Genomic DNA, 13,253 nt, shown 5'->3' with positions numbered 1-13,253 from the left:
CATAAATTTTTTCCTCTCTTTCTTAAAAAGGAAAGCTTCAAAAAAAATTCACTATTCACAATTTCAGAGAATTTAATGTAGGATTTTTCTGATCCTACAATAATTTATTATTTTAATTTTATTTTATTTTACATTAGTCATTTAACGTTAAACTTACAGGCATCTCTTTACAAGGCATACCTCTCACAAAAAAATTAGTCATTGTTGTATGTTTAGGATTCGAACTAAAGATATCTCGTTAAGTTGGATCAGCTCCCTAATTAGTTGATCCAAGTGCCTGATAGTTATATGTATGATATTCTTTTGGAAAAATTAATCTTTTAGCCTCCGACTTTTAATTCACTTATGACTCAGTTCCTCAATTATAACTCACTGTGACTCAATCCCTCAACTATGACTCGCTTATAACTTAGTTCTTCAATTTTTGAATCACTTATAAATTAATCCCTTAATTTTTGTTATTTTTTTTAATGTTAGCTTATATCTCACGTCAATGAGCAAGATGAGGGTAATTTAAAATAATATATGAGTATTTTTTTATCCCTTTTATTTAATAAGAATTTTTTTAAAAAAATTAAAAAATAAAGACCGAGTTATAAGTGAATTAAAAGTTGAGGGATTAAGTCGCAGCGAGTTATAGTTGAGGGATTGAGTCACAGCAAGTTATAGTAAAAGAACTGAGTTACAAGTAAGTTAAAATTTGAAAGATTGAAAGATTAATTTTTCCTATTCCTTTTGATAATCTTCTTTTCAATATATATTATCATTAAATTAAAAAGAAAATAATCTTTTCATCTTGTAGTAGAAATTTATTGTCATGAAAATTGACCCCTAATAAAAACCTCACAAGAAAGTGTGTCCTTGACTTTAAAAGAGGTAATTTTTTAGTCATTTAATATTAGCAATTAAATATTGACAATATTGATAAATGTCATTCCTAAAATTTTATCAAAAAATGATTTAACTAGAATATGAATATTGTAAAAGCAGGAATATTAATTGCCACAAAGAAACCTGACTGTAAGATTAACAAGGACATGTGAATATTATACCTGACGTAAAGATGAGAGAAATCAGGAGCATGAAGCAAGAGAAGAGAAATACACGAGCCATCTTTACTATGTTCCAGTAAATTGTGAAACGAACACGGAGATATATATATATATATATACCTCCTGATACATATTTATGAGGTGCTATAATATTCATAGTTTGGATCCTGTGTCATAAAAGCGATAAATTAAATGTACGTTTATCTTTGTTGACTTTAGTGAAATCAAGACTCAATTAAATGCATCTAATAATATTTCAATGCATTCACATGTAGATCTACCTACACTACACACGCACCAGGCGTTGATAAGTGCATATTCAAATTTTATAGACTTTTTTTTTGCCAGAAATTCAAATTTTAGAGACTGAAAAATTATATTAAAAGACGAGAAATTTTTATATGAAATTAATGCATCACGTCATCCATGCTATATCTAATAAAATTAAACTAATTCAATGAAATAAAATCTTACTATGTGTTATTACTTTTATTATGTTGACTTTATTTTTAAAATAGAACATCTATTTAATTTCTTGTCTTTTTTTCTTTACCATCATTAATAGCTGAATCAATTAATATTTAATATCATTTAAATATTATGTTTTTATTAAATGAAACATGGATGACATGATATACCGGGTTCTTGCAAGAATTTTTTTATTAAAGGAATTACTCACATTCATTGGTTTCATGAGCTGTATCATGTAAGTATAGTGCCCAATATAACCAAGCAAGCTAAACTTGTGGTTGATGACTCCTCTGTGGGTGTAATATATATGTATAAGGTCATGTTTACTTGTTAAAAAAGAGTGGATTGGAATATAATAATTTGCAAAAATAAAGATAAAAATAAAATAACTAAAAGGGATAGTAGATACATTCAAAAAGAAGAGATGTAATTTAATTTATAAGATTATAAATTATAATTCATGAACTTTTTTAAAAGTGTGATGATTACCATATTTGTAATATATATTAATGAGATTTAATTTTTTAACTAGAGGAGAAAATTAGTTAACGAGTATTTGCCGAGACCATAACAATTCATGTGCGTGTGTTTGGGGCTTTAATTTCTTTCTTTCACCCAGTGCCCAACTCATGTGTCATGCATGCCTTCTCTGTCAATTTCATAAGGTTATATTTTTTTTTTGGCAAGATACACAAATAAAATTTAACCATGTAAAATATTGCACAAATCTGGAAAATTTAAAAATAATAATAACAAGTTTCAAGTAGAGAATAATAATAAATTGATAAAATATAACTTTTGGATATTAAGCTTGTTCTCAATTATCAATTCATTCAGTCAACTTTGAATTGAAACAACTCCTTCTCCATAGTTTCTTGATTCAAAACAATTTAATTCTTATAATTTTATAACTCAATACACCTCATTCCTATAATTATTTAACTCAATTAATTACCAGGATCGAATTATACCAAATCAAAGCTAACGGACCAAATTGATAGTTGAAAGAAAGTTTATGGACAAAAAATTATATTATCTTAATAGATTTGATTAAATTTTATTTTATTTCAATATATAATGATAATTTTATAATTTAATATTTTACAAGAATTTTATATTTATATAATTCATATTAACAAAATAGTGATAGACTAATTCTATCACTGGTCAGTGAAAAAAATTGTGACAAACATGTCAATATGTTAGTGATGGATGTGACCAAAATCAATGAAGAGCTTTTTTGACACTAAAATAATGATGAACAAACGTATAAATAGTGACAGCAATATTCAATTTTGTGATGATAGGATTTGTCTCTAAAATAGAGCTGAATTTGTCACTCAATTAGTGACAGATGTTTATTCATCACATGGATAATGATGCCGTATTTATGATAGAATTTAAATTTAGTGATGGATTTTGGTATACTGTGATGGAAACATTAATCATGAAAATCAGTTTTTCTAGCAGTGTGAATAATTAGGCTGCTGAGATTGAAGACTTGAAGAAATTTGATGAGGGCCTAATATAATCGATGATTCATTATAGGTGACTGATGCAGCTATGTTAAAAGATCAGAATAAATCATTGAGTTAGGTTAATGCAATAAGTATGACTAACATTGATTACATTAATAAAGATATTGGATGAAGGTCAGAATAAATTGTTGAGTTAGGTTGACGCAATCAGTATGATTAACATTGATTACATTAATGAAGTGATATTGGATGATCTGAAAAAACATGATTTTGACACTGGTTTTGATTTGTCATATATGAATTACTTCAAGTTCTTGTTTGAATGACAATTTGCCACCGTTTTGTAAGTTTTTCTTTCATTATATTGTTTTTGTACATGTTTTTTGGATAGCCTTAGGCATTGAAGATGATTTTGCTTCAGTAGCAATCTTTTCAGATATTATTCTCAATTGCCATTATCAACACATATAATTTTGCTACTAGAAAGTAAAGAACATATTACCTATATATAAGAATCAGTCTTTTTAATCCATCCATCCAATTTGTACAGCGTGCCATGTTTAATGCAAGTGTTCAATGTGGAGATTGACATGTGTAAGGAGCACGTTGCTCCAAATTGTTAGTTCTTTTTGCATGATGGTTGGTGACAATGATGGTGGCTTATAATAACAATTAATCAAGCTCACTGTAATTTATAATAATTAAATATAATGTGTCTTGAAAATAATAAAAATAAAATAAAAACAATTTTAAAATATTTTTATTTTTTAAAAATGAGAATAATTTTAAAAGTAATTAAATTCTAAATACCTACTTAAATAAATTGTTATTTTTTTGGCAAATAAAAAACAGTTTTTTTTAAATAAAAAATATTTTCGTGATTACCTTTTAGTGGTTAATTGGGTCAAATACGTGGTAGAATAATAAGTTTCTAACTTCTAACTTTAGACTTTATTGGTCTCCAAGAATGCATTTTCGAGTTCTTCAAATTTCAAAAGATAATAGACAAAAGTATGTGTGCTTTTTGCTGGTTTCCGTGCCGTACGTGCGCATGCAAGAATGAACCCACGCATTTTATTTATTTATTTTAACGTGTGAAGGAGTGTTCTTAAATTAGTAATTATTATTTATTATTGTATGATATCGTATATATTTAATAATACACCAGGGATTGATCAACTTCATTAATATCATCAGCAGTGTGCATGAATTATATCATCATCATCATCATCAATAAGCCCTAGGTTTTAAACTACCAGTTTACTTCTTCATTAAAGATTCACAAATGACTCTATTTTAAGGTTCATTTAGGTTCAATAGTTAATACTTGAACATACATATAGCTGTAGACATTTGATAATTGTATATTGAAGAAATATCAACATCTTATGGTGCATAAAAGTGACCTTTTTTTTCACTTAAATTTTTTGAACAAAAAATCGTGTTTTATTAAATAAAAATAATGTTAAGAGAATTTTTTTTTTTTGCCCCCAAAAATGAGCAGAGAAACTTGTCAACACTTCCACCCATTGTTTAGAGTTCATTAGTACCCTCATCTTCTCTTACATTCGATTTAGTGGATAAAGGAGTTATGCGAGTTTAATTAGATATTTTGAATTTTAAGATCTAAAAATGCATTATTCATGATAGAACTTCTATCTAAAAAGAACTTAATTTAGCTCGATTTGAATTAATTTAAATCTCGTTAAAGTCTTTTCAACTTGATTTGAAATGTGTTTAAAATACTAAATACTCAACGTGAAAAAAGAAAGATTTATGAGTACCATTCTAACCAAACAAGGGGGAGTTTATCACAACAATTCAATCATTTATGCCTCATTTGGTATGTTAGAATTGGAAAGTGGAAGTGAAATTTTAAAGCTTGCTTATTTGGCATGCAAGAATCCAATTTCACAAAAAACTATGGAACTCACTTTTATCATATTCTATAAGAATTCAATTCCATCTTTCTCGCTTAAATAAAATTTTTGTCTCACTTCTATCACCATAAAAAATATATTTATTATTTTACTTCCACTCTCACTTCCATTTTTATTTCTTTTTTTAATTTCACTTTCATAAAAAAAAAATGTTCCCCTACACCAAATGGGATGTGAATAAGCAATGTTTACTTCTCATGAAAATATTGATAAAAGTTTTTTTTTGATAAAGTCGATAAAAGTTTTTATTTTTTATAATACCGATAAAAGGTTTTATAGATTTTTTTCCCCCTCGGGGCTAAGTTTATGATGATGTAGACTGTGGGCTTTAGATGTAACCGGCCCAATATATTGTTCGCTATGGACCCGGTGTTTTTAAGCTTACCATTTTCAAATCAGTTTTCTGCAAATTTAATTTTGATAAAACAATAAATTTGATAAAAATGTGTGGAGTTTAATTTTTAAATTATATTTGCTTGTAATTTTTTATATTTTATATGATTACTCTATAAAAATTTACCTCATCTTAAATATTAAATGATTAAAAAAGGAAAGCAGGTAATGTGTTGGCAGATTAAAAAAAATTTGGAGAGTATTAAAACTTATTTTAATTAAAAGGATAAAGGAAACCCTAAATATCGGGTAATTAATTTTTTCTTATAAGGAGGAGCGAACCAATGTAATTAATTCTTATTCTTCAGACACAACTTGTGGGCCACGGTATGTGCCCTCGCGCAAAATTACTCCGAACGCAAGCCACTTCCCAAAAACCGGCAGCTTGTTTGAGTGCTGAAATCATTCTGCTGTGGAAGTTGAGCAAGAAGAGGTAATCGCTTGGAAACAACGTTGCATATCTATGCGCTATAGTGCGGGCGCGCGAATTCTTGTGCAATAATGATTCTCCTGTTGATTGTTCTTCTTCTATTTTGATTGCACTATTTCTTTTATGCGCAACACTATTTGTTGTAGTTGGGTGTCATTCAACGTTTCCTGGAGTAATGTTGTTGCTATTTCACTGCTGAGTCTTATCTCTAATTTATTTTATGCCCTTTTTTATGCGTTTAATTGATGTTTGTGTGATCCAGAACTAAGAACAACAAGGTCAGGGTCATTCTTTGTATGCAAGGCAGTCATGACTGGTTGTTTAATATGAGGTGTGCTGACTTTGACAATTTTTTAGGAATTCTTACGATCAAATCTAGCTCTATTTTCTATTGCAAATTTTTAGGATTCATCTTGAGATGGAAAAATTACAAATATCTAGGCCTTGTTCATATATTCATATTGCGCAATTTCAAGTGAGTTTGGTGACAATGCTGGCCTCTATGTGTACTATTTTGTGTGAATTTCTATGGTTTTAGTGTTCAATAAGTTGTATGTAGTACTCTATTCCTCTATTTCTTGTTTCCCCCCTTCTATGGGATGAGGACTTACTTCGTGTTGTGTAAAATTCTGGCAACAGATCCGAGTGTTATTTGCTAACATTTGGTAGATAAACATCTTTATTATTTTGGCCTGAAGACCTCTATCATGTACTAGCTTGTTCTTGAAGTTTTGATATTGATCGTTATACTGCATTGCTGGTTAATTAATCACAACTCAATATGCTTTTCTAAACTTTTTAGCTATATACTGGTTCTTTTATGGGTTACCTCATGCTCCTTATTTATGCTTGACTAGTGGTTTATGTGACCATTTATTTTTTGCAATTTACTGTGTCAAGAATCAATTATTTATGCTCAATGCTTCTGCCAGAGATTTTTACATTCATTTTTTTTTATTGTCAAATTGTTATTTTGTGCAGGGCTGGGCACATTGAGCTATTACTTTATCAGCCAGTAATTGTAAGAGTCGCATTATTTACAAGAAGAGAGGTATAGCCTATATTCTAGAGGACAATGAAACAGAAGAGATTGAGATTCAGCGGAATGTTCCTTTAGAAGATGAAAAAACCCTAAATGATTATGGGCCCTCCATTGATTTGCTAGATTCAAGTATAATGCTACCTCCTGTCAATGCCAGTAGTTTTGAAATAAATCCAACTATAATCATGATGATCAAAACCTCATATCAATTCGGAGGCCATCCACATGAGGATCCATACGCTTACATCGTGGATTTCCTTGAACTTTGTGCCACATTCAAGATCAATGGTGCTTCTGATGATGCTGTGTACTTGAGGCTTTTCCCATTCTCTTTGAAGGGCAATGTTAAGAGGTGGCTGCACAATCTTGCTGCTAGTAGCATCAGAACTTGGAAGGATATGGCAAACCAGTTTCTATTCAAGTATTATCCTGTTGCAAAGACTCTGAATATAAGGGCTGAGGTTTTGAATTTTTCACAAGGTGATAACGAGACACTATATGAAGTGTGGGATCGATTTAAAGATTTATTGAGAAGATGTCCCCATCACGATGTGTCAGATTCGGTGATATTAGAAACTTTTTATTCAGGACTATTATTGATGACTAAACTCAGGGTAAGAGTAGCAGCAGGTGGCTCTTTTTTGGCCAAGACTCCAGAAGAACTCTATGGACTAATCGAGGACCAGGCTAGGAATGAGGATCATTAGTTTAACAAATCTTTTGGTGATGGCAATGATTACTATTAATGTTCTTTTTTTAATCAGGAAAAATGTTAAGAGTTCAGTTCCTATTACACACGAAGTATTTGACTTGTTATAGGTTTTATAGCATATATATTTTGAACCAGAATGCTACCAAGTTTAACTAGTTTTATCTTTGACTCAAGTGCTTCTTACCTTGAAGTGCCACTCTTTTTTATTATATGGTTACTTGATTGTAGACTATTTGTTAAGACTTTTCAATTTCATTCTTGTTTACACGACGATAAAGGGATACATTTTAATGGGTATTTAGATATTCTTAAAAAAAATCATGATTTTAAGTTCATAATGAATTTTGATATTTGTAAGAGCACTTGGACAAACTTTCATAAAACGATGGTTTTGGCCTTTGAAATATATTATCCAAACTGGGACCTATGTATTTGTTATTTCTTAACGTTAGTTTTTTAGTTAAAATATATGAAAAAGCATATTTTCTATTCAAATAAAAATGTGATAATACATAATCAATTGTAAATTATAACTTTTTATGCAGAGTTATATGCTTTTTATCTTTTGATTCAGAAACTCAATAAAAATTGGGAAAAAAAGATTAAAGTAACATTTCAAAGATGATGATGATTATTGCTGGACATCTATACAACTGTTTACAATCCATGTAAGAAGAACCTAAATTTTTCATGAATACCTCCACATACAATTTAACAAAATTAATAACAATTTTGTTTTTTGCAAACAAAATTGATAACAATTTGAAGGTGACATGTTTATCAAAATGTTTGTGCTTATCAAAACTCACGTGTCCTTAATCGCGGTAATGATCTTATTTCTCTTATTTAAGTACAACAGCTCGGAACCTGACTCTTTGCTATCAAAATTGGTGCTATCCCACTGCGTCCAGCGCAAAACCGATGTAATATGCAATCAATTCATAGCACATTTTGGGTCAAAAAGTTTAATAGCATTTAAAGTCTAATTTCATATCATTCTTGACCAAAAAAAAAAATTCATATCATTCATTCATGAAGCAATTAGATGATATATGTATGTGTGTATATAAAACAGCAAAGAGAAGTGAGAAAATGAAAAACTGATGAAACCATTAGATGGTATAAAAAGAAGAAGCAAAAACATTAGAAATAAGAAGAGTCACGTGTGTTATAAAAAAGAAGAGTCAGATGAGAGAATGAGAAAGTGATTTTGTGGAGTTGGAGACAACGGTTAGGATAAATTTAAATTAATTTAACTGTGCATTTCATATTGGATGCGGAGAGGTAGCACCAATTTTGACAGTAGAAGTTCGGGTTCCAATATAGCTCACGTGCCTATATCATTGTTAAAAAAAAAGATTTTAAATAACATATACAGATTATGTGTATCCAATTAATTTAGTAACCCAGTACGCCCAATTATATTTAGGAGAATGGTTTGATTTTAGAAACCAAGTCCAGCTAAGCCTCTGGTTTAATGCAAACTCAATCTTGCTTGGCTCTCTGTCTTATTATAAATTTTATTAGTATTAGTTGATTTTATGATTTTTTTTTCAATAGATCATCCCCAATAAATTACTTTGTAGTCATTACGAAAACTTTTAAGAAGTGAATATATTACTTTTATTTAACATTTTAATTTTATTTCTTGACTTCATATTATGTAAGAACTAAGAACAATATATGTTATTGAGTTTTTAAAATTTTAAAAATATTATTTTTGATCATAACATTATTTTTTAAAGGAATATTTTAGATGTACATAATTTAATATATAAAAACAAAAGCCCGGTCTCTTCATGCTGGGCTAGCCTAATCTTGATATTGATACATAAGAATCGGGCACCGGCTTAATTGCTAACCTGGTCTTGCCTGATCTTGTGCTTATAGATATCTTTTAACCTTTATTTTTTTAAAAATAATGTATTTGCTCTTTTAACAACAAAACTCGTATACTTGCCATTACTCTAGAGGCTGTCCAATGGCAGGAACCTTTTCTTCCGAAGACACAGCACATAATCTCAAAGCGAGGATCTTTTTTAATTTGGCGCCCCAAACGCAGGCTATGATCGAAATTGCTAAATATAATTAAAATAAAAATATAAGCACATACCTTTTTAATAAAAATAAAGTAATTTCTCATTCTTTTACTTTTGTATGATAAATTTATTTATTTTATTTTTTATTTTTTGATAATATTATTTATTTTTTACAATTGAGAAAATTATTAAATATCTTTACCATTATGTCATCCTTTTAAAATTGTTGTTCATCAAATACTCTAACCTGGTATTATTTTATAATTATTCCTTTTAGGGTAAAAATAAAGGCCGCCAGCAAAACGCTGTCACATTATGTTGTTGTGGAAAGAATCCGAGCGGCGCTTCCTCATCACCAGCCGTCACCTCTGCCTCCAGCCCCACACCATCATTAGTAGCCACCGCCGTCAATCAATTACGTTCTTTTCTCCGACGAGGGAAACTCACTCCTCTTTGTTCAAAACCATTATTGTTACTCCTTCCTTCCTGACCTGGACTGCTCTTTCGAATTTTGACTTATTTCCTGAATTTTGATTGTAACTTGTGGCAGACTGTTGGGGCAGCGTTTTGAAATAAAGTTGACACTACCCTAATAGCAAGCAAAGCATTAAGCTCTCTCTCAGTGGCGTACTAACAATCGTGAGTGAAAGCATCCAATCATAATCCTAGGGCCATGAAGACGCTTAAGTCGTGCACTAAATCAGCTTCTGTTGCGAACAAGAAGAGGTAATCCTTTGAATCGATGTTCTAATTGTATGTAGTATAGTTGGACACAAATGTATGCGTGCGAAGAATGCTTTGTTTTGGTTATAATATTCTCTTTTGCTGGACATAGTTTTATGCCACCGTTTCTTGTGGTAGAGTGTAATTTAGCATCTACTATGTGGTAAAGGGGGTGATGCTGTGGCTATTTTTACTATTTTATTCGCATATTACTGTTGTAACCTAGAAATAGTGTTCTGGTCTAATTAAATTAACTTCGATGATGTAGGAGTTAGAATATTTTAGATTTGGATCAAGATGATGGAATACTAGTTCCATGGGGGTGGCATGGACACTTAATCATCCAATATAATGATCTAAATCTCCTATTCAATGTTGCACACTAGTAACTATTCCTGTTTTTACGTTCTAATCAACTGTTATGGCCCTTTCGGTTCATCAAATATTATAATTATGCATTTTTTTACCTTCTTTTCAGGAAAAGAAAAGAAGGCAGAGGTGACAACAAAAGGAAAGAATCTAATACTGAAAAACATCTTAGGAAGCTGAACTATGCGTATGATGACATGGAACAAGGTCTGATGAAAGTTATGTTCTATTCTGGAAGGTGTTACCTAGGGGCTAGGGTTTATTATTATATGTTTCTATAATTTCCTTTCTCACATATGGATCTTTAATCAGTGTTTTCTTTTAATTATTAGATTGAAGTTAGTGTGAAATTCGTTAGTTACTCATTGATTTTTTTTTTTTTTGGGTTTAATCAGTCTTTTCTGACTATATCCTTGGCCACTAATTACTGGTTTTATGCGTTCTTTTCGTCTTTCAGAAAAGCATAAAGATACTCTTTTTTTCCCCTATATATAATTTTATTTTATTTTTTAATGAGTGAATATTATCCTTTTTCTCATGTTAACATTTTCACTTGTAGTGTCTGATGATGAGTCTCCTAGAAGCAAAGGTGTGGAAAGTATGTCAGAAGACCCTGAGGTTAATTGACAATAGAGCCTAGAAAATTGACAATACATTGTTAATTGGGATTTATGTGTAATTCATTCTTGTTTTTAACATATTTTATAGAAATAATTTTTTTTAAAATTTAATAAGTTTTCAATTGTATTATCTATTAAATATAAATTCCTTTTTTCAATAAAATAGGCGACAAAAAATTCATGCAAAAGTGGTTACAATTAAGTTATAATAGACCTTGTAAGGGATTTGCATGCAAGGGGTAGATCATCCAAAAATCTAGTATCAAAACGATCATTAGAAGCATACACAAGCAAATCAATTTGAGCAATTGTTTAATTATGTAAATGCATGATTAAAAGTAATTGTTTAGTCTCTTATAGTAAGATTCTTGATTTTCTTAATAGTAGCATATGGGGGATGATTTTGTGCGGAATCAAGTTGGATGAGTCTCAGCATTTCACAATAATCAATATAGGGATTAACGTCATCGAGTCCATCCTTCTAATAAAAGTTGGGTCATTTGAAACTAGTAAAATATCCAAAAGTTCTAGAGCACCAAAATGAAGGGGTTGTGGGCTCCTAATACCTCAAAATTTTTATTTTTATTTTTGTAAAATTGTATGCGTTTATTTATGGGAAATGCTAAAATCAATTTTAAGCCCTACTTGTAGATAAAATTTCAAATGTGGGTCCCCCATATGATGATTTTTGAATTTGTCCCTGAGTATTGGAATAGCAATTAAGGTCTTTAGAAAAACGTTTAAGTCAATTTCCTTCGTCTTCACGATAAAACCTTAACAAGCAATAATATTTGCTTTGAGTAAGTCATCAACATCAAGTTTCACCCAACTTTAGGGTGAATACCATTTGGCTTGTGATAAATATAAGTTCTTTAATAATAAATTCTCTCTCACCAATATTTAGGGTATGTTGTTTAACATTAAAAATAAATTATTTTTAAACAGTTTAAAAATTTTATAAAAATATTTATTTTATAGAGATTTTATAAAAAGAAAATATTATTTTGTATTTAGTTACCACAATAAAAAAGTGATTATTAGTTGGTTATTTTTAAATATTATGATATCTCTTTTTTTTCATTTTATAAAAATAATTTATTATTTAATTATTTTTTAATTTTATGATATCTTCATGTATTACACCTTTTGAAAACATTTTCTCTTATCTATTTTAGAAGTTATTCAAAGTAGCTTCTTAAAATAATTAAAAATTCTCTCTCTCTCTCTCTCTCTGTTTTTTTTACAAATTTTGATTATTTTTAAAATTTTAAAAAATATTATAAAAACTCATAAAATAATTTTCTTAAAAAAATAAAATAAGTAATTTTTTTATAAAATAAGTTGAAACAAACATACCTTTAATGAAAGATGAAAGAGAAAATTATGTTAAAAATTAATAACATAACTTATAAATAAAATTAATTTTTTTTTTTCATCCTATAAATAGGATAGGATGGAGTAATTCTTTAATTTTTTTCCATGAAAATTACATTTCTAAATTTTGTGCAAATAAACTTTTTATTTATATTTTATTACTAAATATCATATAAATTGGCAATAAAATATTATTTATATAATTGTAAAAGTATTTAAGGACTCATTATCATATTTTAAAAAGGTGTGGAGGCTTTTTTTGGAAGGAGGCATTTGTAAATTTTGAGGGGAGTTGTGTCATGTGGTTTTGTATTGAAGGACTGATTATCGCATTTTAAAAAAATATTGAAGGACTCATTATCATATTTTAAAAAGGTATGGTGTAATTTTTACTTTTTATAGTTTTATATGCATGTATGTATCGTGTCACATGCGTGAATATATTATAAATATTCATTCACATTACATATTAAGGATATATTTGGTTTGAGAAGAGAAATTTTACTCCCTTTCAATTTGTAAAAATGGAAAAAAAAGGGAGGAATTTTTTTTTAAAATCTTTCATTATTTTATTGTATTAGATTAAAAATCCCTATTATAATATGATAAT

General features: G+C 29.0%; 1 protein-coding gene and 1 long non-coding RNA gene across 3 annotated transcripts; both read left to right on the top strand.

The window, feature by feature from the left end:
• The first annotated feature begins 5,492 nt into the window (after positions 1-5,492).
• Positions 5,493-7,745, top strand: LOC129319333 (uncharacterized). Of its 2 annotated transcripts, XM_054964367.1 has the most exons (3): positions 5,731-5,767; positions 6,027-6,095; positions 6,746-7,745. In XM_054964367.1, exon 3 carries the CDS (start codon positions 6,941-6,943, stop codon positions 7,511-7,513), a length of 573 nt encoding a protein of 190 aa, XP_054820342.1. In that variant the 5' UTR covers positions 5,731-5,767; positions 6,027-6,095; positions 6,746-6,940; the 3' UTR covers positions 7,514-7,745. The 2 variants fall into 2 exon arrangements, with proteins under 2 accessions (XP_054820341.1, XP_054820342.1); XM_054964366.1 differs by lacking the exon at positions 6,027-6,095 and having other exon boundaries at positions 5,493-5,767.
• Positions 7,746-9,889: 2,144 nt separating this feature from the next.
• On the top strand, positions 9,890-11,372 carry LOC129319170 (uncharacterized). Its single transcript, XR_008595454.1, has 3 exons — positions 9,890-10,283; positions 10,759-10,856; positions 11,209-11,372. It is a non-coding gene; the product is annotated as an uncharacterized LOC129319170 (long non-coding RNA).
• Positions 11,373-13,253: the final 1,881 nt, after the last annotated feature.

Source organism: Prosopis cineraria, unplaced genomic scaffold, assembly GCF_029017545.1.
Source record: "Prosopis cineraria cultivar Desert tree isolate PC_DT_omini unplaced genomic scaffold, ASM2901754v1 PC9, whole genome shotgun sequence".
NCBI lineage: Eukaryota > Viridiplantae > Streptophyta > Magnoliopsida > Fabales > Fabaceae > Prosopis > Prosopis cineraria.
The sequence above is the reverse complement of the archived record's forward strand: the minus strand, read 5'-3'. Positions and strand labels throughout refer to the sequence as shown.